The sequence below is a fragment of the Callionymus lyra genome, chromosome 2 (genome assembly GCF_982586985.1).
Source record: "Callionymus lyra chromosome 2, fCalLyr1.hap1.1, whole genome shotgun sequence".
NCBI lineage: Eukaryota > Metazoa > Chordata > Actinopteri > Syngnathiformes > Callionymidae > Callionymus > Callionymus lyra.
The window spans coordinates 23,164,002-23,188,582 of NC_141819.1; the positions used below are offsets into that span (position 1 = coordinate 23,164,002).

Below are 24,581 nucleotides of genomic sequence, written 5' to 3' on the forward strand. Positions count from 1 at the left end.
TGTGTGGATGGGTTTTTTTGCAAATGTGTGCACTGCCGTGTGTATGTGTTAGCTTTAGTAACACACCTTTACCCTTGTTGCCGTAGCATTTACTGCCAATTGGGCAAAGCGTGGCCCCGACTCTATGAATGGAACCAGCATGCGGTCAGAGTAAAACCATGACTAATTAGACATATTAACTTACTAGTTAAACTGTTACTATAAAGTTTTTGTTTAAAGGTCAACTAATGTGTTGATTCAAGTGTGTCTTAAATATATGTTGGACTCTATTGTATCATCAGTATGTGAATGTTTGTACAATTAAACCTTTAATTGAAATATCTACATTAGAAAATGTGCTTAAGCCCCGCCCACTGAAAACATTTTCTGGAGATGAAATCTTGTTTACCAGACCTCCCACTATGCTGTTATTGGTCAAACATCAAGGTTTGTCACCACGCGTCATCTATGCCAGAAGACTCCGACTCTGAGGGACTTGTTGTATAAACAAAGCAGGGTGTGATTATTGTTGGCTGGAGGAGGAGTGAAGACAATTATTATGTCATAATGGACTCCGCCATCGTAACCCAGTTGCCGAGATTTCAGACAGGAAGAACTTTATAAAGTAATAAGGTCAAAACATAGTCATGATGATGGACTTTCTGCATCTTGGAGAAGAAGACTTCAACATTTGAAACATGTGAGTGATTCAGGAGAGTTTTCACATTAGTTGCCCTTTAAAGAAAACCTTTCAAGTTATTGGCGGATATTTTCCCTAATATAAAAAATCATTAACGCCTTAAAAATAAATAATTACATTTGAGCCAGTTCTTTTATTTTATTATTCTGGTCCAAACAGTAAGACAGTAAGACAACAAGTGTCATCAATTCTTTTTTCCAGTTGCTAATATTGAGATTGAGATTAGACAGACATGCTAGAAGTTCATCGTTGACGACGTGTCACACACAGTAAAGATGGTTTCAAAAAGTGTGTGTTTGTCTAACTCATCCACTCGATGTAAAGGAGCACGAGGAAGATGAAGACGGTGGTGACGTAGAAGATGAAGAACACTTGGCTGATCTTCTTAGCCAAGCGGAGGAACTTCCCTCCCTCCTGCTTCAAACTGACGTGCACATGAACCGTCTGCTGCAGCTGCTTCAGCTCCTGCAGGATTTGAACCAGCAACTGTGACTCGTCTTTGATGACCTGCACCTGCACCTGCAGCAGAGATGTTTCAGGAGAAGAACAAAGAGACCTGGTGTGATTTTTGAAGGCACCTCTTCAATAGCGGGGAGCTGCTCGTGCTCTTTCTCTTTCTTGGATTGGTCACAGATGTTCAGGCAGCCGATGGTGGACCTCTCTCCTGAAGCACCAGAGGACGAAGACATCAAATGATCATCCATGAAAATAATAAGTTCTGTGTCTCACCCTTGCTTTTACCTCGAACCACTTCCTGTCCGCCCGTGTTCCACTTGCTCCTGCGAAGTTCTTTCTCCCTCAACTCCTTGTCCTTCTCCATCAGGTAGGTGACCATGATGGTCACCAGCAAACTGAGCAGCATCAGGGCGAAGATCACGATGCAGTAGGTCGCTGAGACGAGAGAGGAGGGGAGTCTTACAGACGTCACTCTGGTGGGGGCAGGAAGTCCTACCTATCAGGGGCGTCTTGTTGGACATGGAGGGCAGAATCTCGTTCAGAATGAGAAGCAGAACGGAGATGGCCAACAGGACAGTGACTTTGAAACCCAGTTTCTCGCCTGTGTGTTCTGAGATCAGGTAGGAGGCCAAGTCCAAAGACAGGAAGAAGAGGATGGGCAACAGGAAGTTGATGACATGGAGGAGCGGTCTGCGCTTAACTGTGAACTGAGAGACACACAATCACTTTGTGTTGGCTTTTGTGCATGTGTGTGTTTGTACCTGCACGTGTGTGATTTTGCATTAATGTGTTTGTACCTGTGTGTGTTAGAAATAATCTGTGATTGTGTGATGGCATTTGTATGAATTTACGTATGTGTAGTGTGTTGGTGTGTTTGCGCGATAGCAATGGTTGTATGTGTGTTTCAAATATGCGTTTTGGTTGAGTTTGTATGTGTGTGTGTGTCTTTCAAATATGTGTTATGGTTTTGAACGTGTTTCAAAAATGTGTTTTGGTTGAGGGCATATGTGTGTGTTTCAAATATTTGCTAAGGTTTTGTATGTGTGTTTCAAAAACTGTGTTCTGGGTTTTGTTTGTGTGTTTTTCAAAAATGTGTTATGGTTTTGTATGTGTGTGTTTAAAATATGTGTTAGAGTTGGTTGTGTGTGTGTGTTTTAAATATGTGTTATTGTTGTGTGCGTGTATGTGTGTGTGTGTTTGTAATTAAAATATGTGTTAGGGGTGATTGTGTATGTGTTTGTGTCTTTAAAATATGTCTTATGGTTTTGTCTGTGTGTTTTAAATATGTGTTACGGTTGCCTGTGTGTGTGTTTGAAATATGTGCTTTGGTTGCGTATGTGTCTGTTTCAAACATGTGTCATGTTTGAGTATGTGTGTGTGTTTCAAATATGTGTTAGGGTTGCGTATGTGTGTGTTTCAAATATGTGTCAGGGTTGCGTATGTGTGTGTGTTTGAAATATGTGTCAGGGTTGCGTATGTGTGTGTGTTTGAAATATGTGTCAGGGTTGCGTATGTGTGTGTGTTTGAAACATGTGTCAGGGTTGCTTATGTGTGTGTTTGAAATATGTGTGCGTGTGCGTGTGCGTGTGCACGTGTGCGTGTGTGCATGTGCGTGTGCGTGTGCGTGTGCGTGTGCGTGTGCGTGTGCGTGTGTGTGTGTGTGTGTGTGTGTGTGTGCGTGTGCATGTGTGTGTGTGCTGATGCCTGAGATGTTCGTACACTGTAGATGAGCTGGTCCCAGTCCTTGTTATAGTAATGCATGATTTTGTTTTCCACTGACAGCTGGATGAATTCCCACTCTCCTTGTGTCCGCAAGATGTCTCTGGAAAACTGAGTGGCTCGAGTAGAGTTGGAGAAAGGCAGCAGCCGTAGGACGTCGACTGGAAGAGAAATAGCGGTCAGAGGACATCCAGACGTTCCAGCAGGAACCAGGACTCACTGGCATGCATGGACGCGCCGATGGTGATGCTGCAGTTTTGAGTGTCGAAGGGAAACTTGTAAATGTCCATATGACAGGTGCTGACCACTTTAAAAGGCCGATCCGAGACAACCTTTCCATCGTAGGAGATTTGCACGAAGGGTGTAAGAGGAGAGTCGTCCTTCTGAGTCCTGTCAAGCGTCAAATGTGCTTGTTATTGTGTTATGTTTGGTCATCATCATTCATTACACATGTCTGTGTGTGTTTTAATAAAAGCCTGTTTGCTCGGACACTCACTGCCCTGCTACATCTCATATGAGTCAACACAAGTTCCTCTTTAGCTCCACTTGCTCATGTGTGCTCACATCTCAATGATGTATAGATCTGGTTTCCACAGCAGCTTCTCATCAATGGTGAACTCGGTGATGCCACAGAACTGCGCCGGGTCCCACGAGATGTGCTCGTTATTCCAGATCTGCAGAGAAACACGGCTTCATATCCCGACTTTTATCTGAGGACGGGAGTAGAACCCGACTCACCATCGTTGCCCACAGTAGAGGAATAAACAACTGAGATTTCTCCACCTGGAAAATGACGTAAATCAATCATCTTCAAACCATTTTGATCTATCGTTAGTAACCCATGTGTGTATCATTGGACTGACAGACGGTAAAGAAAACATGGAATGCATAAAAGCAGTTTTTGTCACTACAATGTCATAGATATTTATGTAAGAACTTAATTGTTATAATTAAGAAAACATGGTAAATGTCTAGAAATCAGTTCTTAAATTAAATTCCTATATATATATATACAGGTATATATTTTAGTTTTTTTGGTTTATTCATTAAACTCAGATAAACCGGTGACATGTTTGATATCAACTTCAGCGGTGATTTTGTTTTCATTTGTTTACATAATAACACAAGAAAATAAGATTCAAATATCGCTGTAATCATTTGACTTTTTTTGCTCTTTAATAACAACATTAACTAGTTGTTTGCATAAATATTCAAACACAGGTTTTAAGAAATGAGCTGGTAGTGATATTTAACTTACCACTGCCAGGATAGCGTAGAGGAGAATGTCCAGCTGCACGTTGGTGACATGAGTGTGGTCGGTGACTGGTCGTGTCATTTTGAACTTGCTGCTGTCCGTGGTCATGTTCAGATAGTCCACGATTTCATAGTAGTTGCACACTTTCTTGCACGTGACACATCCTTGTTAAAAGAAGTATTTTAAATAATCTTTAAAAATATGCTTCAGCTTAATATTATTTAAAAAGAAGCAAAATTCACTTAATTTATTATATAGTTTAATCATTCTATATTGTATTAATGTGAGAGTGTAAAAGTCTATAAATGATTATAGCACCTTGTTTTTTTTATTCTTTAGATAAATGTCTGGTTCAACTAAAGGTTCATTTGTTTGTACAAATATAAAAAATATATACAAAAAAAAGTTCTTACATCAATAGACATATAATTATTTTTTACTGTATTTGTATGTTAAGCATATCTTTGATTTATTCGGTTTATCATGTGATATATTGTTAATGTTGTGATATATATACTGTATTTTAAATTTTCAATCTTAGATTTAAAAAACAAACAACATAGTAAGAATATGTTCTTATTAATCCAACAAATTCAATCAACAGTTGGCAGTTTGTTAGCAGCATGTGTTTTAATTGTCTTTTTAATAAATATTACATTTAAAATCTATTATATTTTTTATTTAAAAAGAAAATCTTACCTGCCAAGATCAGGACCATGAACGCAACACGGACCATACCTGTACCAGTGTGAGTGTGTGTTCAGCTGTTTTGGATTTAAAAAGGTGGGCTCGGTAAAAAAGGACTGACCCCACCCTAAAGCAACCTCAGGTGTTGGATTGTCCTGGATGATCCCTTTAGAGGCCGAATAAAGAGCAATGACACCCCTGAAGACGAGGCAGGTGAGAAGATGTATGAGTTTAATATGTCTTAAAGTACACACACACACACACACACACACACACAGAGAAAGAGAGCGAATGAAGGAGGAGTTCCACTCAGCTCAGAAGAGGAACTTGATCACCTAAATGGTGTCATAATAACATTAGACCCTTTCCTCTGCTGAACTCGTGTCCTTCCCTCATAATGACTTTTATCAGTAGAAGAACATGGAAAACTGATCCTCATTTGTGTGTCAGGAAGAAAGCTTTGCTCGATCTGTGCCCATCACAACTAAAACATCACTTCAGTTGAACATTAAAGATTTCAGTTTTTTTGTGAGTTTAGTCCTTGTATGTTCACATAAATATACTTTTCATATTATCAAATCAATGAAAGTAAGATTTGTATCCTGTTACACTGTTAGGTCAAGCAGAGATTTGTTTAAGGTTGTTAACTTACGCTGCCAAGGAGGTTTTGTACACAACAGGTAAGAGATGATTGACTTTCTCGTAGGTTGTGTCACCTACTGCAATGAGTTTTTGATGATGCATGATCAAGTTGTTTAGATTTTTTACAATGGCATAATAACTTCTTTGCAGGGGTCTACACTCACTGAGTACTTTGTTTCAAATTTTTCTTTGATACAAATATTTCTTCGATATACACAAACAAATATATATATATATATATATACAGGACTACATAAGATATACCGTACATACAAAGACTGTAAGAGTGCAGACCTCCACCAAGCAGCTCACGTCAACTTGAATTATGATTTTGAAAGCATTTAAAAATATTATTTTAAAATATGCTTCAGCTTAATATTATTTGATAAGCAGCAACATTAAAATACTTTATTATATAGTTTAATATATTTTTATTAACGTGAGAGTGTTTGTCATGTAAAAATGATTATAGCACTTTGTTTTCTTTATTTTCTATTTTATTTGAATGTCTGGTTCAACTATAGGTTCATTTATTTGTACAATATAAAGATATATAAAAAATAGATCATAACCACTTAAGTTCTTACATCAAAAGTTATGACATTGTACTGACAAAAATAGTGATTTTAAGGCATTCCATGTCAGTCACATGATACACACAGGAGTTACTAATCTATTTTTAAAACTGTCTGAAGAGAAAAAAATCGCTCCAATTACTTTCCTCAACTGTATGTTTATGTTAAAAAAAAAGCTTTGATTTATTTGGTTCATCATGTGATATTTTGTGAATGTTGTAATGTGTATACTGCATTTTCAATTTTCAAAAAAACAGTTTATTTGATTTGTTTTGTGCAAATATTTTATTTTTCCCCTTTTAACCATTCAATGTACTCCACCAAAATGCATCGGAAAAAGACACTTAATGTTCAGTGGCAAAAACTTTATTGTCTTCGACGGTTTTGACATTTTCACTCACTAGAAAAGTGCGTTTATGAACATTTTTTTGGAACCTTTGATAGCAGATAAGTATGATATAATAGTGCAGAACTCTCGGCGGTCAAGTTTCCAAACACTATGACCGATCAATCAACCACTGACCACGACTAACATGCGAACTCCTCTATCATGCGCCACAGCGTGTTCGTCTAGGAAACGGCTAAAAGTGCGTCTGCAGATATCATCCCTTTTGTGTTGCTAAGTGAGCATGCGTGCGCGCACGTGTGTAAACGTTTGAGAGGAAACTGTAACTTTCAACGACGTTCTAAGAAACAACAGTGTTTTCAAGTAAACACAGAACAACAGTAACGGGTGAGATTTACATTACAAAACAACAGTAACGGAGAAAATGCCAGCAAATCACAAATTAAGTCAAATGACATTGAAAACAAGTTTAAAGAACAAAAAAAAAAAAAGGGGGGGATCAGAACACAATGGTCCGTCTGTAGGAGCGCTGGTTTATTGCTTGTGGTGGTTCAAGTTGCCCTTGAATAATACTGACTAAATGAGCTGCACGACAAGAGGGTGTTAGTGTTGAGAGTCTGAAGTCTCCCGTGTAACAAGTTAACTGTCCTACATTCTGGTTCCACTTACGGTCATTTTTGGCCACAAGTGTCCGTGTAAGTGCTTTGACAGAAGAGAGGCGTGAGTGACGGCGGGAGGGAAGAGGAGTCCAGCATGCCGAGTGACGTCAGCCTTAACAGTCTGACACCATCATCGCTCAGCACTTAGTTCAACAACATTTTCCTGTTTCACCAAATGTAGCTTTCGTCTTGACCTGTGAGATGCTGAGGGACACTGTCAATGATTCAGTACCAACCATGACTCGGCGATTATATTTCAAACCCTGGATCGGATTTGAACCTAATCGTTTAAATTCACTCAGCATTTCTTCGATAAAGTACCATTGTTTCCTGTACGCGATTCGAGAGAAAGTGACCAATCAAACCTCTCCATCTATCCATCTTTGACGGGGTATGGGTGACGGGGTGTCGTGAACTACCGTGACTAAACAAACTGAATCGTCTAAAGAAACCTGGATGCGAGATGAAAACACCATCATGTGGATTCAACACGATAGGTCAGGACATAGGAAGAAGGTTCGAACCCCAGACATCTCTCTCGCTGGTTGTTTGGAGGAGAAGAGGCTCAAGGAAGTCAACATCACACTGCTCCAAGAAATAAATAAAAGAAGTCGGCATAGGTTCAAAAGTGCACGAACAAAGACCCTCCTCTCTTCTCCTCCCATCACTGAGTTTCAGCAACGACAATCATGAGGCGGGGGTGGGGGGTCGGGGGGGGTTGTTGTTTAGGGGTTCCTACTGCGGCTCCGGATGATGTAGTTAGGTTAGTGTGCATTTGTGTCAGATGAAGAGGGGGTGGGTCGGTTTGGGACTCTGGTCGCCCCGGGTCTCGCCCTGATCCTCCAGGTTAATGTTGCTGGTGGAGGTGTGGTGGGGGAGGGGCTCCAAGACGGGTCTGTAGCCGCCCAAGTACATCAGACCTGACGGGGGGGAAAAAAACGTGTTATTCGAGGTGAGTCATCTTCAAATTTCACAACACTTTCGATTCCTGCGCTTCAATCCTAAAGAGTATTCATTTAAAGAGGCGTCATTATATTTTCTTGAATGTTTTCTTATCAATACAAATAAACTTAGTTATTTTCTCAAATCTGACTTAGCTCATTAAACACTTACTGTATGTAATAACCTCTATTCTACTAAATTATTATTGGTCCACAGGTTGTTTATTTTATTTTATTTTTTTTTGGGGGGGGGGGGGGTCTCATAGTTAAAATAATTGATAACCCACTGTCTGCTCTACCAGCTAACAGTCCTCCATACCTAGTCCTCAATACGCACTGGACACGACTCCCCATCTGTCCAGGAGGCGATGACGGCACAAGGAGGAAAATAGAAGTCCATAGAAAGACAGCAGGAGACGTGAAGGATGATGAGGAGGGGGGGGGGGCGAAGGAAGAGAGAAATAACAAAAGACTTTACGACACACGGAGAAGAAACAACAGTCGCCGTCAAACACAAGAAGATGAGGCTGAGATACGAGGGGAGTCTCTTCAAATGTTTACAAATATACAAAACTATTCAGTGTGTCCTTGACCTCAATGTTAAATACAATGATTACCCTGAGCTCACTCAAGTTCTATTCGTGGCCACAAGGTGGCGCTAACTTCAGACTGTTGACATTGAGTTTTAGTTAGCAAATCGTTGCATGTTGCCTTCCTTAACAACCACTAGGGGGAGGTAGTGAAGAGGTGAAAGGGGGAGTTAAGGCAAAGCATTGGGAGATGTGGATCTGGACCTTCAATGTGACCTACACATGCACGGAGAACAATGGTCACACACGATGGACGCACACGCAAACACGCTGAATACTGGGGGGCTTCAGCTGAGGTGGGGTGAGTAAGCAATGAAGCACCACAAAACAAGAGAGAGGGGGGACAAGGGGGCGCCAGATTTCCATGCTCGGCACAGATGTGAGTCAAACCTCGCCTACGGTCTTAGACGCGTTTAAAAGGGCCCATCTCCCAATCAGAACCCTCATGCACCCCCCAACCCAGACACCCACCCACCCACCCTCGCCTCCACTCCGACATGCCAGTCGTCCGCTGTCATTGGTCGACAAGGGGCCACTCACCGGCAAAACGGCTGTTTGGCTCATTATCCAGCCCCAAAGAGGGCGTGTCGCAGAGGGCGACGCCCTGATTGTTATTGGCCAACTCGGAACACCTGCTCCGACCACCTGCAAGCGAGGGCAAAGGTCAAAGAAGAGCAGCCAGGCACAGCAAGGGAGGGTGAGACAGGCGAGGGGAGGGAGTGATGCTCATGCTGGACCTAAACAACAGGATGATCAGAAATCAATCTGCGATCATTGTCGACGCCCCAGAATATGAAGAACAATGAATAACTTAATGTATCAATTACCATTAAAAAGACAAATTTATTAATTTATAATTACATAATTTAGCATCCTTCATATTAAAAAGTGAGTGTTTCTCAAGCTTTCAATAACTTTTGCAGTCCGCTATCTTTATTGAGGAGGTTGTTGCCTTGGTAGTTAGCAGATTATATTTTGGTAGCAGATGTTATAATAATATGGTTATTATCAATATCATAGTAGCAGTCATATTCAAGTGTTTCCATAGCGCTAAACATGTTGATTTGGAACATGAAGAAAAAGCTTAAATCATGTTTTTTCACATTTCTGAGTTTCATTGAAACCCATTTATTGGTATCCGTTTAATTATTGTATTCTTCTCTCTTTTGACATGTAGTTATAACCTTAACTTATCTTTGTTTCTATGGCTGCTGTTCTTGACTTTTCTTTTACTGCTACTTGATTTAGCTGTAAAGGCCGTTTTAAAGACTTTTGTTCTGCCTATGACTTACAATATTGTTAATAGTATGGTGAACTTTTTATTAAATTTAAATGAGATAATTGTCTCGTTTTTTCCCCCCAATCTATGATGTGTTGCATTCTATTTTATTTTTTAAATAGATGTAAAGGTTATGGTTTTAACATAATGATTGTTTCTGTTCTGTGTCAGATTAACATTGTTTTTTAATAATTGTGTGTCACATTTTAAATCTGCATGAAGCTCCCTGTGCACTAGAAAATATAAACGCTGACTAGATCTGACTTGTCTTAAGAGTCAGATCTAATCTAATAAGATCATGAAGCTTCGTCATGGGATTGAACAGATAATCTAACAGAAGTTGTGTTTCCCAGCACGGCCTCAACATGAGCAGGGTCATGTGTGAGAGTCTGCATGTTGACAGAGACCATCACAGGATGAGATTAACACATGATTGACAGCCACAACATTGACGGAGGTCTTCTCAGCAAGCACGTAAACTACCCCCAGCACAGGTTCTTTCCCCTCCTGCAGACTTGGCCGCACAAATATTCAGACATTGATTTGGACCGAACACGCACAAGACATCTGCTCATTCACATACAGACTCCACTTGATGAGAGGTGACCTTGTTTTGTTTGCTTCAAACCCAGCAGGCGACAGACACACCCAGAAAATCACTACCGCGCACACACACATCATCAGCATCCTGTGGATTTGTACGGAGCATGCAGAAGCTTTTTCTCCTCATGTTGCAGCAACCAAAGCAGCAAATGTGATACAATATGTAACAAGAACAGGCAAAATAAAGAAAACAGAACAAATCATGCAAACACAAGTCTGACAACAAACGTGTTGTAAAACCTCTATTTCTTAATGTACCTCGAACTAAACATGTCTTTTTCTTAATCAACAGAGTGAAAACATGGTAAAATGGCCAGAAGGTTGGATGATAACCGTGTTTTTTTCCTTCGATAGTAAGTTAAAAAGTCAGAAGCTCCACAGTCACGTAAAAAAAAGAGGAGCAGCCTTGTTGTCTTGTTGATTTGAAACTCTGGTACAATTGAAGGTTCATTGCATCATAAATAAGAAAGTAAGTAAGTAAAGGTGAATTGTAACATCTTCCATGTTTCCTAGATAATAACACTTGAGTTCTTACATCAATATGACATTGTACTAACAAAAAAACAGTGATTTTCTTCCTAGTCTGTTAGTCACATGATATACACAGGAGTTACTACTTGATTGATGAACCATTGTTTGAAGAAAACAAGGCTGCTCTGATCATTATTATTTATCACATGACTGTAGCTGTACAAAAAAAAAAACCTCAGTCAAAATTAGAACCTGTGATTATGGTGCTTTGGTCATGCAGGAGTTGTGCTTGCACATGCCTCTGCCTGCGCTGGACTTTTGCCACGCCTATAAATTGTCAAATATTAATACTCAATAATACTCAGTAATACTCATGAACGAGAAGGTTGGATGTGATGTGTCAGCGGGAAAAGGGCGTCAGCACTTTTACCTTTTCCATTGGACATGGACGAGCAGTCTTCTTCAGTCAGGTCGTTTCCCTGCAAAGTCATAAACCATCTCTTAGTAATAAGAAACATCTGAAACATGCTGTAAATTTGTGTAATAAAAGACAAGTTAAGATGAACACTAAAGTTAAACTTGTTTGTAACCTAGAGAAAGGCATTGAGTCATAATGTTAAGGCTGTAGTTCAATAATGATCCATAAAGAAGTCACCTCTGAGTCCTGCTCCTCGACCATGGAGTACTTTTGCTCCTTCATTTCCTGATTGAAAAAAAGAGTTTCTGGATCAGCAGAAGCAGCTTGAAGTTCAACACCACTTTAGAAAAGGTTTGATTCTCACCACCTCCTGTTGTGAGGGAGCCCGACTCTCCATGGGGGCGTCCTGGATATCTTCCCCCTCCGCCCCGTCATCCCCCGCCGGCTCACCTTCCACCCCGGCCAGGTAGGACCCTGACATGGAGGACATGGTGTCAGTGCTGATGTGGGAGTGCTGCGAGTGCGACGAGGCCATGGACATCACTGACTGGGCCAAGCTGCTGCTCACTGGGTCTGGTGGACACACACAGACACATGTCATTGTCCCGCCTGCTTGTGCACTTCTGCGTCGGACTTAGGCAGCTTCTTGATTTCAACCTTTTTTTATTCCACAACAAGAACCGTGATACAATCTGAAAATACTTATCTCAGTCCGTTTCACTTTTGTATTTATTAAAAAGAAAATCAAACAAGATTATAACTAGATATTGCAAGAGAAGGAAGCAATGCCGTTATTGTCCACAAGGGGCACGCGTTTACGTGTGGTAGTAGAATAGTTGTTTGAGGGGTGTCTCTAGGTCAAAGTAAATTGATGTCAATGTTAATTTGGTAACCCATAGAGATGCAAGACTTGTTCAAATAAGTGGGCCAAAGATGATGAATGTCAACAATATGAGTAAAACTGGAATTTGTTTTGTAAAGGGAGACAAAGAGACACAGAGATCATTTAGATAAATGAGGCCTGAAATAATTAAACACAATATCAAAATGTACTTTTAGTTAAATATTAATTTCGCTTTGGCCCAAGAAATGAACTAAAAAAAAGAATTGGGCCCCTTGAGTGAATGACCTCCTTACATAAAAAAAATGAATACGCTAAAATGTACAATATTTTATTGAGTATTTTCATCACTATTCACATCGCCGCTGGACAGAAATCAGCTCTACCTTTGACCAATCACAACAAAAGGAGGCGTGTTTAAAAAAAATTGCTGGACTGGGATCTAAATTTAATTTTAAATATGCTGAAATGACCTTTGATATTGTAGTTACACTGGATCATACACACTTTAGAATTGTTTGTAGTATCTGAAGTCCTTTTCTCTAAAAATACACTTTAGTATTCAATAGTACAGCATTTTAAATAGTCTCTGATACGAGACGTTACATGATAACAAGTCATTCTTGAATTAAAGAGTGTTGGATTAACGGGGGCTTATAATGAAATGTTCCAGCATGCATTGCAGAAGAGGAAAGTTGCACTGGCCTGTTGTTTGTATGCGTTTACCTCTCTACAGATCTTATCTTATTGTAGGGGTATAGTCATTTGATGATATTGAATGAACAATTTGGTGGTAAAAGTGCTTGATGTTCAAATAGTGTACCACATGTATTCTTTTTCCCCTGGTAGGCCTATCTTGCACAAAGAAGCAGTGATTATTCCCTCACCATGGATACAGATGCTGGATTTGACAGTTGATTTTTTTTAAATAAAAATTAAAACTACATCAGAACCAGTGAATCTGTTTACAGAGACAGAAATGACTAAATCTGCCAGCATTTTATGTAAATTGCAAGTTTATTCTACACAGCGACGAAACCAAAATGTGTATCATATGGAAGAAGAAAAAAACGCTGGTGTAGTAAAACAGTTGTTTCATCATATTACAAATATAAACTTCACAGTGGTATGAGCGGATCTCATATTTATTTTTCTAACATTTTTCTAAATGTCTGTATTTGGAATGAAAGACAGCATCATAAGTACTGTAATTGACTCGCTGAAATAAGATGCTACTTATTATTGTCTGTGTGCACGTACCTTCAGGGGAAGTAATGGTCGAAGAGAGTGGTGTTCCCGCACATGATAACTGGTCGATGGCTCCAGAGGAGGAGAGAGTCAGGTTTTCACTGTCTGGAGTGATTCCACTCTGTGGATGATCTCAGGTTTAAAACAAAAGAATCTCTCCACATCCCATAATAGTTCTTTGACTGACATACCTCTTGATGGTTTACAGCATGTTTTTGACGACACCCGTCAAGTTCACTACAAGACTTCTCATCCTCTTCTTCCGGGAGCACAGAGGAATTCTGGGATAGGGATCTACGAAAAAAGATGTTTTTAAGAAATTTAGTCTTCAAATATTTTTTACCAATTGTAAGTGCAAGTGTTAAGCTACAACTTAGTAATAAATTGTTTGTATTTATGTTTATAACTTAGTTAAATACAAAAAACTCTAAATAGAAGAACATAATGACCTTGGTATTTATAGCACGTGATGTTTTTTTCCAAATTGTTCCTGAACTTGACTTAACCTTGATTCCCAATGCAGTTAAATTCAGACTTACTTTGAACTGCTCTTCTTGAGCTTCAGTCCCTGGCTGGAATTAGAATGATCTAGAGGAGAGAGCGATCTTGCCGGTGCCGGGTGAGGTTCACTGCTGTACGGTGGCAACACTCCAGGGACGTGACTGGGTCCAGAGTGAAGCGGAGGAGTCACGGACGTGTTCAGAGGTCCATTCAGGGCCTCCAGGAGCGACACTGCCTCGTAGCCAGGAGGGATGTGGTCCGACGCCTGCAGAGAGACTCATTCAGTACGTTTGATGGAGTCGATGTTGCCTATGAATCAGTAGAGCTGCAGCTGTACCGAGTGCTCCTCCGAGTCTGAGGTCTGTGAGGTGATGACCGGGTTGAAGGTAGTGGGTGTTAAAGGACTGAGCTTCTTCCTCATGGCTCGGATTTGCAGCAGAGCTCGGAATGCTAGAGAAAAGAAAGAAGCACAGACAGAGAGGGATTTAATTTTTTTTTTTTTAATAATTCAAATCAAGAATAGGTTACATAGTAGAATTATCGTTTCCACTATTTACTTACAGAAAAAAAAATGTTGCGGGTTTCGTATTTCATTGTCATATTCTTTCAATAGATGAATAACAGTTAAGATCCAAACAGAACATTCCTACATCCCATCTATAAATGGCTGTGTGCCGTGTCAAATTTTCTGAAGGTTTCTTCCAGATCTCAACCCATAAAATATGGGTGAAATATGAAATATTCCATCCCCTTCATCCAACCAGGTGTGGAGAGTTGGTTAGTGAATCCATCTTTTGTCAAAACATCTTCCCAAAATATAGCACATAAGCCTCCCCACTAATATCGTTTGCATCCATATATATTTTTTTCTTTTAAGCAAATGGATTTCCAATTATCCACTGCGCCAAATTCCCATTTGTCCCATGTTTAGAGCAAATTACTTCCGTTCTTTTCAGTTCAGGTTTGGAGACCATTTATGATGGTGACCGTTTATCAAAGTTAGCTGAGTAGTATTTATTTCCTCTTTTTAAACTGTTTTCAATTGCTTTATTATCACTTGCTTACCATAAAGTCCCCTTCTTTAGACATCAGTTTTTCTGTTAAAGGTTGTATAATCTCTGTTCATTTGTTTATCACAACCAAATCACTAGCATCTTCTTACACCCGAAAATGAACATAAATCTTCATTTAATTGTGAGCCAACCAGCACCAGATACAATAATTTTACAGTCCAGATTTAACGGGCCACGAGTGAAAATATACAAACATTCTCAAATGTATCATTTTATTTTTACACTTTCTTCGCCATTTAAAAATTTTGTTGTATCCATGTGGCTCCTTCACTGAATTTATTGAACACAAATTTGTAGGGGAAAAAAACAAAAGTTAAATTTATGTCCATCTATTTTTTTAATAGGAAGCTCATGGTTTATAGAGTTTAGTTAGTTCCTCTACTGGCATGAAAATGAAACCTTTTTTTTTCTTGATCCGAAACATTTCAAGGAAATAAAGATTTTTTCCTGGCGACAAAAACTATGTTGTAGCTCAACGGAAATGTACAATTGCCCTTTTTATCTTCAATATTTTGAATGATGTTTTGGGACTAAAAAAGTGCCGACACTGCTACTTTTTCTCAATCGTATTGAATATGAATTAGTGTGATTTTGTGATGCATAGAACCTTTTGATTCAAATATTTGGTTCTGAACAGACACTCACGCAGTCTGCAGATTGGACAGCAGTTGGCCTGGTAACGTAGTGTGTCAGCACAAGCGTTACACAGACACAGATGTCTGCACGGCAGGATGAGTGTGTCCCTCACGTCCGACAGACACACAACACACTCGGCGCTATTGTCGCTGATCTCGTCATCCGCCACCTGAAGAGAGAGGAAAAAAAAGGGGGATTTAATAAGAACATAATCCAGAGTGATTGGATTCATCGGTGCAGCGGACTGACACTCACCTTCGATTCCTGGCTGTTGTACTTGTTCTCTATTCCGTAGATCTCCTGCAGCAGATAACTCACACCATCCACCTGGGAACAAAAACGTAGAGCAGATTAAAGAGAGACGGTCACACAAGGCAAGTGTCGACACAAAGCTTTGCTGCTGCCTTCATTTCAAAAGCATGAAATTCAAGTAGATGGACTCACCACTTGCTTCTGCTTTAGAGGTTTCAAACAGTAGCTGCCGTCCATGTGCTGCCAAGACAGAAATGAACTATTGTAAACGTGAGAGACACACAATTACAAGTTCCTATTAATTATTAAAAAATATCTGATGCTAACATTAGCATAACTTTCACACCTAATGTTAAGCCTTATACGCAATGTATAGAATGAATGCTTGTTTACCTTTTCAAATGTAGCCAGCAGTATATGAGAGTGACCCAAGTGCTCTGTAGATAAAGACAAGTCTGAGTAAAAGATCATTTTTGCATCGTTCATTTGACAATGTAGTGAAAATCTGACCTTCTCCCTCGTCCACCACCGCCTGCACCACCATAGGGAAAATCTCCTTGTCCATGTCAAACAGCAGCTGAGAAGGGGAAAAAAACACACATTCCAATCCGTCATGGATGTCAATGGACTATTTTGAAAAAGGGTTCTCACCTCGTCGTCGGCCCACTCGCTCAGGTTGACGGTGTGTGACGGCAGACAGAACTGCTGAGAGACTCCTCTCTTGAAGTGCACCGTCTCTGACTGCAGGGAGGGGTCCTGAGGAAGGTAGCTGTGGGGAGCAGTTTGAAGTTTTATATGTGGATCAGCAACTATTTGAGAAAACCGAAGCTTAAAAAGCTCATTATGATGTTTTTAAATATATAACAGGAGTGAGAGCTGCATTTTATTAACATAGCAACAGGGAGTTAGATTGCACCTCACAAGAAACGCATTTTTTGTCCAGGAAAAATCTGCTCCATGATAAATCTGCTACACCCTTCATGCAGGCAATGAAGAAATGTGTCCTGATTATTAATGAATTTCATCGCAGCAGATGGCAAATTGTGCAGAGGATATTGATTTACATAAAAACTAAAATATAAAAATCACATTTTAACAATTAAATATTAGCATTTGATGAATTGTAATAACATTAAATTAATAATTCTCATAAACCAATAAACCATAGTATACTATACTGCTAAATACTATTTAAACTACAGTATATACTTAACTTTAGTCATTATTGAACAAGTTACCAAACCAAATAAAACCCCACAATAGGTATCAAATAAAATAATATTTTAAGAGGTTTAAAGCAACATCGTGTAACATTTGGGCCTTTTTTTTGTGTTCATATTTTCTGTAACGATGGGTTTAATTTTAAAGATTCTTAAACAGGCCAAACAAGAGGATCTCAATTTAAAAAGCAAATGCACATGCGAAAAGTGGAAACTGAGGTTCTACTACATTGCAGTTAAGGAGGAAGCCAGAGAAAACATTTAATGTTGTGTGTGTTTAAACTACTAACAATAGCTAAAAAAAAAACTGAAAATTCAAAGGTGACACAATACTCTTGCTTGGTTGGTGATTTTTCACTTTCCTCCAGCTAGCAATTTGACTAGTATTTTCATTTTTGGTTTATCAAACATACACTTGAGCTGCGGCTTCTCTTTCAATGCATTGTATTCATTGACGACCAAAGACCATCGTGACATTTAGCATCGCTGAGTGTTTGGCTTTGTTCCGTCTGCTTTTAGATTCATGTGTTTATTCTAGCTGTGAAGGAGAGCGTTTGCATCAGAAGGACGTCTGCGGTCGCAACATCAACATGTGGGAGAGGACAAGAGGTTGTTCAAAGACAACAACAGACACATGCCTGAAACACATTTCCATCTCATTGGTCACCCCTCGTACTCATATCTTTGTATGAATCTGTGTTTGTAATGTGCGAGTTATGCGCCCCTTGGTGTGGGTAGAATAGAAAAACCGACAGTATCGATCATTGTCCATTTACTAAACATTCATACTAAATACTTTAGTATTTAGCTAACCGGACACAACTAAAGATTCTAATGGGATTCCTGTCCAAACCCTCAATATTGTCAGTAAAAAGCACTTACACTGGCACACCACTGTGAAACTCCTCTATGGCCTGGTAGTAGATGGTAATGGCCACCTGAGTATCGCAATCAAAGGTGAACTCGACGTTGTAACAGGCTCGGTTCTTCCCAGCCGCTTCGTCTCCAGGGAGCTTCAGGTCCTCACTGCAGCTGGATGGAAAAGAGAAGCTCATAAAGCCAATAGCCTTTAGCTCAGTAGCCATTTCTGCTGAGCGCTTGCTAGACAAGGCAAGTAGACTATTGGTTATCTGTGATTAAGTTACTAATCATCTGTTAAAAGTTGTCAAGAACAACCGAGTCAAACCGTACAAGATACAAGTCACGATGCAAATCGAGACGTACCGTACAAGTCGTAACGTGTCCTTACGGATGTTTATAAGGCTTCGTAACGTCTTCACTGGTTCCTGAGGTGGAGGTGCAGCATATGGAAACTGCAACCAAAGAACAACATTTGTCATGGCACAGGTCAGAAAAGCCACAGAACAGTCTTGGTTTCCCTGCTCGATGTTTGACCTTAACTCAGATATATTTCTGTCAGTGAGCACTGATCAAGCTAGCGCTGACAAGTGCTGATGCAAAGAGAAAAATCTGCTTTGACCGAGTCCTTCCAGTGGCAAGACTGACACCGCAGTATTGGTCTTTTCTCCACAAAGTAGAACCACAGACATTTACAACGTTCAAAAATAAAACATGAAAAACGATCTCAAACAGGGAAGATGAGAAAACGTATTGTTATCCTTAATCAAAACCTCAATCTAAATTGGCTTCTGGCTTTTATTGTATGATTGGTAAAAATGTGCCGACTTTGCGTAAGGAGAGCCAGGGTGGTTCGAGGATCTCTGGACGGGAAACACGCAGGATGTGGTCGGTTAGCTCCACACTCTACAACCACTCATCTGTGTGTTTGCATTGCCACCAGCTTTCAGTACAATTCCACATCTCAGCAGGCGTCACACACACACACACACGCTGCGATGAACCAAGTCTTTCAGTTAAGCCTGGACTTTCGAGTTTGATGGTAAGATACAGCCTTTAAATTAGGGTAGCAGAAGAGGAGTCAACAATTTGCAACAACACTGTAAGCAACAAAAACAATAGTTTAAGATAACTATGAAATAAATATTTCCTTCTTCAAAAACGAAGTATATACTTAGTATATTAGTATAGTATATATCTTCTATACTCTCATCTTTTCTCTCACTGTATCCTCCCTCGCTTTTTTCTCCATCCATCCGTCTACCCCCCTATTCCCCTCCCAGTCGGTCACAGCAGGAGGCCATTCACACCGAGTCTGGTTCTGCTCGAGTCTCCTAAAGGAAATTTTTCCTCACCACTGCCACGATGTGATTCACTCATTGTTAAGTTGCTGGGATCTGTTTATCTTTTTTCAAATATAGTCTTACTTAAACTGTCAAGTGAGATAACTTCGTTATGATAATTATATGTAAATAAAATTGAATTGAAGTGAGAAAGTACTATAGGCTTGAATGTTTACAGTAGATTGTGTAGGGTTTATGTCAACCACATACAAACTGCAACGGCAAATAACGAGTAATACTAAATTTCAAATTCATAAAAATAAATGAGAAATGTTATTATGTGTAAATACTATACATATCAAATTAAGTCATAGTTACAAAATCAAGCAATCGACTACAATGTAAGCAGATTTTGCGATAAAGTCTTATATATATATACACATCTTATCTTTTCTAAAAAAAAAAGTGGTGGTGGTTTCTATCTTCTTTCTTGGTTTCATCTGGAGGGTTGCATCTTAACCCACAGTTATTTTCTTCCATCATCTAAACGAACACCAAAATATTGTGTGTGAAATCATATTGAGTCCTCCATTGATGGCAAACAGATTCCATCAACTGAAATGTTTAAGCGGCCAGGCAGGAAATCCTTTGGTTCATACCAGCGATGAACTTGCAGGGAGAAAAACGGCAAGGGATGAAATGTGAAACAGATATGGAAGAACTCCAATTTCTCTGCAATCATCTTTCTAAAATTAGGATAGCAGTGTTCCGCCCTGGTGATGTAGGTGGCTCTAATCCGCCCTCTGGGTAGAAAATTAATTTTGTTGTTCAAGGGTTTACTAGTCAATAGGTTTCTGGCAGATGGTTCAGTTCAATGATTAATCCAAAAGACGGTTTTGTTTTTTAGTCCCCCTGCACTGCTCCACAAATATGCTGACAGCTGCACTATATTTAGACACAATCCTCCTTCATTTCCCCCCCTTATACAACATATGTTTTTGTCTCTTCAAAATTTCAAAACACAATGAGTGACTGTAGAATTGCAGTATTGATTCTCTCTCATCGAGTCTTAACCATTCATTTATGTGGTACGTGGGGTTATTTTTGTATTTGAAACAATGACCAGGGTTTTTCTTGAGGTAGGGCAACTTTGACAACATTTGTTATAGAAGCCTAAATTAATGAATATACATCATTTTATTTCATCAATGGCTCACACTCATCCCTTGTTCTGGATAGAATCAACACTATACATCCCTACATTTTTTCTTTTAGGTCAACAATAAAGATCTTGTTACTACAAAAAAATACTTACTGGTACAGGTCTGGTTCCAAGGAAATTCAGATCTGTGTTTTCCCCAAACAGGTAACCCTCTGGGTGGGTGGAATCAAACTTTTCTCCCCCCATGATGAAATGGCTGGCAAAATAATTACCTGCAAATAAGAATTAGTGAATCAGTCACAAGTGTTTAAACTACCAAGTCATGAGTAACCTGAGGCAGGTATGTATAGACACATGTTTTAAAAAAGCACTAAAGGCACGTCAATGCAATAAAATATCATTGTGACGCCTAAGAGCCCACTACACTGAGATCAATTGACAACACAAAATTGACTTGTGTTCATTTTCTTCAACTCAAGTGCTATTGTGTACAGTACATTATGTGTGTCTTTTTTCAATTGTCTTGGCCTCGACCTGGAAAAAGTCTTGGTCTTGAGTCATATCTTGGTCTCTACCGCGACTCTAGTTGAAGATAATAACACACATAACTGACACCATCCTGGTGTGATACAGTGTAAAGTGCTAAGTATACAGTGCATCCTGACTTTTAATAACTGGTTGGGGTTTGCTTCATGAGACCTTAATAATAATTTACAATGTTTAAATACAGTTTGTACCATCTAACAACAGTTGAGAAAATGTCTGGGCCTAAAATTCGTCATCGAATAAATGTTACTTAAGAAAGAAAAACAAAGATAAATAAATCTTGTTGTTTCAAGCATTTGGAAGGACAAACTAGTCCAAGGCTTTGACATAAGATCCTGCAGAAAGGAACTTATCCCGAAAGATCAGGTTCACAACCTCACTTCCTTCTATCTGTTGTCTCAACCAGAAAACAGACGCTTAATAATGCAGCCAGAGATGCATCTATATAGTGAGAGAATTACTAAAGCATCCATGAACCAACTTGGATTTCATCATATCTCATCCAACCCTCAGTTCTATCGCTGTTTTGTGAAGTATGAGAGACCACAACTTTCTCGCAATAAGTCACATAAAATTGTGATAAAAACACATAATTGAAGTCCAAAGGGGTCGAAGTTGTAGCTCGACCTGCTCTTGGATTCTGTTTTTTCATTACTCACAAGAAAAATCTAAATTTGAAAATTATACATTTTCACACATGAGACTCCGTCAGTTACTGAAATATCTGAAGGTTATTCTGTTTATGGTTTGGGAGGAAGTGACAAAACTATATCATAAGCCACTACCCAGCATTCTAGTTAAATGACGAATCGTAAATAATTCTCTGGTTTGTAACTGACCAAAAAACAACAGACAAATACAGACACAATTTCAAGTTCTTCACTGCATGGTAGGAATTAATTATTTAACAGTACAGGTTTCGTTTATTTAGCTTCAGGTTAAAACAAATCTCGGAAACGATATGCAGCTATTGAAAATCATAGCAAAAATCCTTCCTTTAACCATTGACAGTGTCCCACATCAGCACCAAAAATGCTAATAGTTGTATATACATATGCCAAGAATACTTTATTATATTATTTTCCCACCCTCTTCTTTCATATGCGACTGTAACCTCTTTAAAATCTAAATAGGTGGTTTGTTTTAGGTTTTGTTTTGATGTTTTTTATTTCTTCCAGCATCACATTTGAGGTACATTTGTTTTTTTTTATTGAGGAGTGTGAGTCAATACACATTTTGCATTAAGGAGATAAAGATCCATAATGAAAGGATTATCTAAAATCTGCTTTCATTCCTACAAGCATGATTCAATTATTTAACAGGAATCCGTCGTGATTCCATCAGCTCGAGTCCAGAACCCTGCTTAGTCTGCAGCTGCAACAGGAGAGAGGAGCCAAGACTGGAACTGAACAGGAAAAGACTCTAATAATTCCTTGTGTTACACGACTACATGTTTTAAATTGAAAAGTATCAACTATGTAAAATATAGCAGAGTATTATTTAAATAAATAAAAAAGACAGTGGTCACTAAAAACGTGTTTTGATGGATGCTTCGGTGCCAAACCCTGCGAAGTGTCTCTTGCATCTTAACCACTGCGGTTATTTCTAATAATAATAATAATAATAACATGATCTGGACACATATAAATAAAATTCCATTCCTTCACTGAGTCGTCGTGATTTCCTCCAGTTTCCACCTGTGGGCCTTGAAAATGTGTTAATCTGATCTTTTTATTATTCTTAAAACACCGTTTCTTAGTCATGTTTTAAACGCCGAACTCGTTCTCGTTGAGTTCGGAACCATCTCCGGTCAACCTACCAGATTTCGGTGGGTATCGATACACCGAATTCGACGGTATGTCCAGTTCTTCCACGCCTATGTTCTGCCTGCTCGTGAAGGCTCCCATCTCCACTCGGATCCAGACCTTCCTGCTCGGCTTTGTTCGTCTCCCTCTTTGTTCGTGATCATATAATCCAGTCCGTGTCCATTTCTCATCAGAATGTTTTTTACGAGGGATTAGTTCTCGTCCAGCTTATCCCTCTGCCTGGTTCCGTGGCTCAGCTCGACAGCAACGACCGTCCCTTTAACGGCGGGGCGACGTGACCACGGACGCCGCAGTGGTGCATCCGTGCACGGTGTGGGTTTTCACCGGTGACTCGGGATGTGTAGCGAACCTCGGTGTGTTCGTGGACATGTTCCGCTCACCGGGTGAAGCGTCGCCCGGTTACTGCTCGGTGTTTTGTTCTATCAACGCGTTTTCGGTGGCTCCCGGTGACGTCAGACAGACACAAATCCGGACGGTGGTTTTGCGCAGTCCCGCTCCTCTAGCTAGCGGCTAGCAAGACTGGACGTGACCTTCCTGAGCTCACAGCGCCGACTGCAGTGCACTTTTTGTCACTGGGATTCAGCGGGTTTTATTCAAACAAACTCCTGAAATAAAGTACTTAAATGTATTAGCATCAAGCTTAAGCTATCTAGAAGCTAAGCTAACATTAGCAGCTTAGACCTTTAGAGCCACAGAATGTAGTAACCCCAAATAAAGACCGTTGGCAAGTAAAAAAAAAAGTGAAGTGAAGATCAGCATAAACAATATGACGAATGTTAGATAAATTATGCTTCAAATCCCACTCATTCTCCCCTTAAAATTGAAGCAATATTGCAACTTGTGGGTTGTTTTGCAGTGGCCAGTACCTTATCAGAATTGACCTACGAAGGAAAGACAAAACTATCAGCTCATCCATACACATGGGTATTGGTATGTATTTTACAGTTGCCACTAAAACTAAAAGGAATCTGCTCTTAGATTCTGTTTTTCTTATTCAAAAGAAAAATAAGACTTGAAAATAAAACATTACTTTCTGTGTGGAGTTTGTATGTTCTCCCTGTATTGCATGGGTTTACTCCGGGCACTCAGGTTTCCTCCCACAGTCCAAAGACATACAGAGGTGGATAGGGAACTTGGGGAAGTTGTCTGTAGGTATGAGTGTTTGTTTGTGTCATTGCGTGCCCTGCGTCCTGTTCAGGGTAAGTAAGTAAGTCATTTTTAATTATATAGCGCTTTTCCAGACCAGGGTCACAAAGCGCTTAAACAATCAAAACAATATTCAATAAAGTATATACTTTAAAGGTCAAGATAAAACTGTTAACACAACAGGAGTTCCAGAAAATCAAGTAAAAGCCTGAACAAATGGAAACGTCTTAAGATGTTCCTCTCGCCCGCAATAAGAATAGGCTCCTGTCTTGTCTGATTTCAGTTTCTTCACTGCATGGGAAGGTTTACAGAATTAATTGTTTATCCAATTATCCACCAGGCTGTCAGGAGACTCAACTCCCTCCATGTCCTACCATCAATCTCACCTCTGCTTTAACTTTTATCTGTGCATTAACTTTGTGTTTTGTTTTTTGTTTATATTCTGTTTGTTAGTTGACTATTTAAGTTTGTTGATTATTTATTTCATTTGGTTGTTTGTTTTTTTCTTCTTAAATGTCTTAATTAATGTCTGTTTAAGTCTTTAAATGTTAAGTCTTTAATTGTTTTAAGAGTATTCATGTTTCGCATCGTGGGTCAGAGCAGACCACAATTTCATTTATGATGTCTTAATACATACATATTTGTCAATAAAAAGAACTTGAACTTGGA

At 39.4% G+C, this 24,581-nt stretch overlaps 2 protein-coding genes across 3 annotated transcripts; both read right to left on the bottom strand.

Annotated features, from left to right (window-relative positions):
• Positions 1 to 979: 979 nt before the first annotated feature.
• LOC148086017 (5-hydroxytryptamine receptor 3C-like) lies at positions 980 to 4,845 on the bottom strand. 2 transcript variants are annotated; one of them, XM_087782836.1, is made up of 10 exons: positions 4,809 to 4,845; positions 4,113 to 4,273; positions 3,593 to 3,637; positions 3,419 to 3,528; positions 3,075 to 3,244; positions 2,855 to 3,015; positions 1,632 to 1,842; positions 1,421 to 1,570; positions 1,258 to 1,343; positions 980 to 1,192 (listed from the first exon to the last, which is right to left on the bottom strand). In XM_087782836.1, the coding sequence occupies exons 1-10, from the start codon at positions 4,843 to 4,845 to the stop codon at positions 980 to 982; spliced, it is 1,344 nt and encodes a 447-aa protein (XP_087638962.1). The 2 variants fall into 2 exon arrangements, with proteins under 2 accessions (XP_087638962.1, XP_087638963.1); XM_087782837.1 differs by lacking the exon at positions 4,809 to 4,845 and having other exon boundaries at positions 980 to 1,198; positions 4,113 to 4,234.
• A 1,518-nt stretch (positions 4,846 to 6,363) lies between these two features.
• rnf157 (ring finger protein 157) lies at positions 6,364 to 23,278 on the bottom strand. The gene is made up of 19 exons (XM_087784156.1): positions 22,760 to 23,278; positions 20,548 to 20,666; positions 18,316 to 18,404; positions 17,974 to 18,123; positions 16,523 to 16,640; positions 16,382 to 16,448; positions 16,265 to 16,308; positions 16,064 to 16,111; positions 15,875 to 15,946; positions 15,629 to 15,788; positions 14,248 to 14,360; positions 13,949 to 14,175; positions 13,601 to 13,703; positions 13,422 to 13,530; positions 11,685 to 11,893; positions 11,558 to 11,605; positions 11,333 to 11,381; positions 9,090 to 9,194; positions 6,364 to 7,938 (listed from the first exon to the last, which is right to left on the bottom strand). Exons 1-19 carry the CDS (start codon positions 22,845 to 22,847, stop codon positions 7,799 to 7,801), a joined length of 2,058 nt encoding a protein of 685 aa, XP_087640282.1. The 5' UTR covers positions 22,848 to 23,278; the 3' UTR covers positions 6,364 to 7,798.
• Positions 23,279 to 24,581: the final 1,303 nt, after the last annotated feature.

Coding starts and splice junctions, on each gene's coding strand:
- LOC148086017 (XM_087782836.1), bottom strand. CDS start 4,845: ATGGTCCGTGTTGCGTTCATGGTCCTGATCTTGGCAG. Junction 1,843..2,854: donor GGGACCAGCTCATCTACAGT/GTACGAACATCT, acceptor TGTGTCTCTCAG/TTCACAGTTAAGCGCAGACC. Junction 1,571..1,631: donor CAACAAGACGCCCCTGATAG/GTAGGACTTCCT, acceptor CTCTCGTCTCAG/CGACCTACTGCATCGTGATC.
- rnf157 (XM_087784156.1), bottom strand. CDS start 22,847: ATGGGAGCCTTCACGAGCAGGCAGAACATAGGCGTGGAAGAACTGGAC. Junction 16,309..16,381: donor GGTGGTGGACGAGGGAGAAG/GTCAGATTTTCA, acceptor CTTTATCTACAG/AGCACTTGGGTCACTCTCAT. Junction 14,176..14,247: donor CAGACTCGGAGGAGCACTCG/GTACAGCTGCAG, acceptor GTCTCTCTGCAG/GCGTCGGACCACATCCCTCC.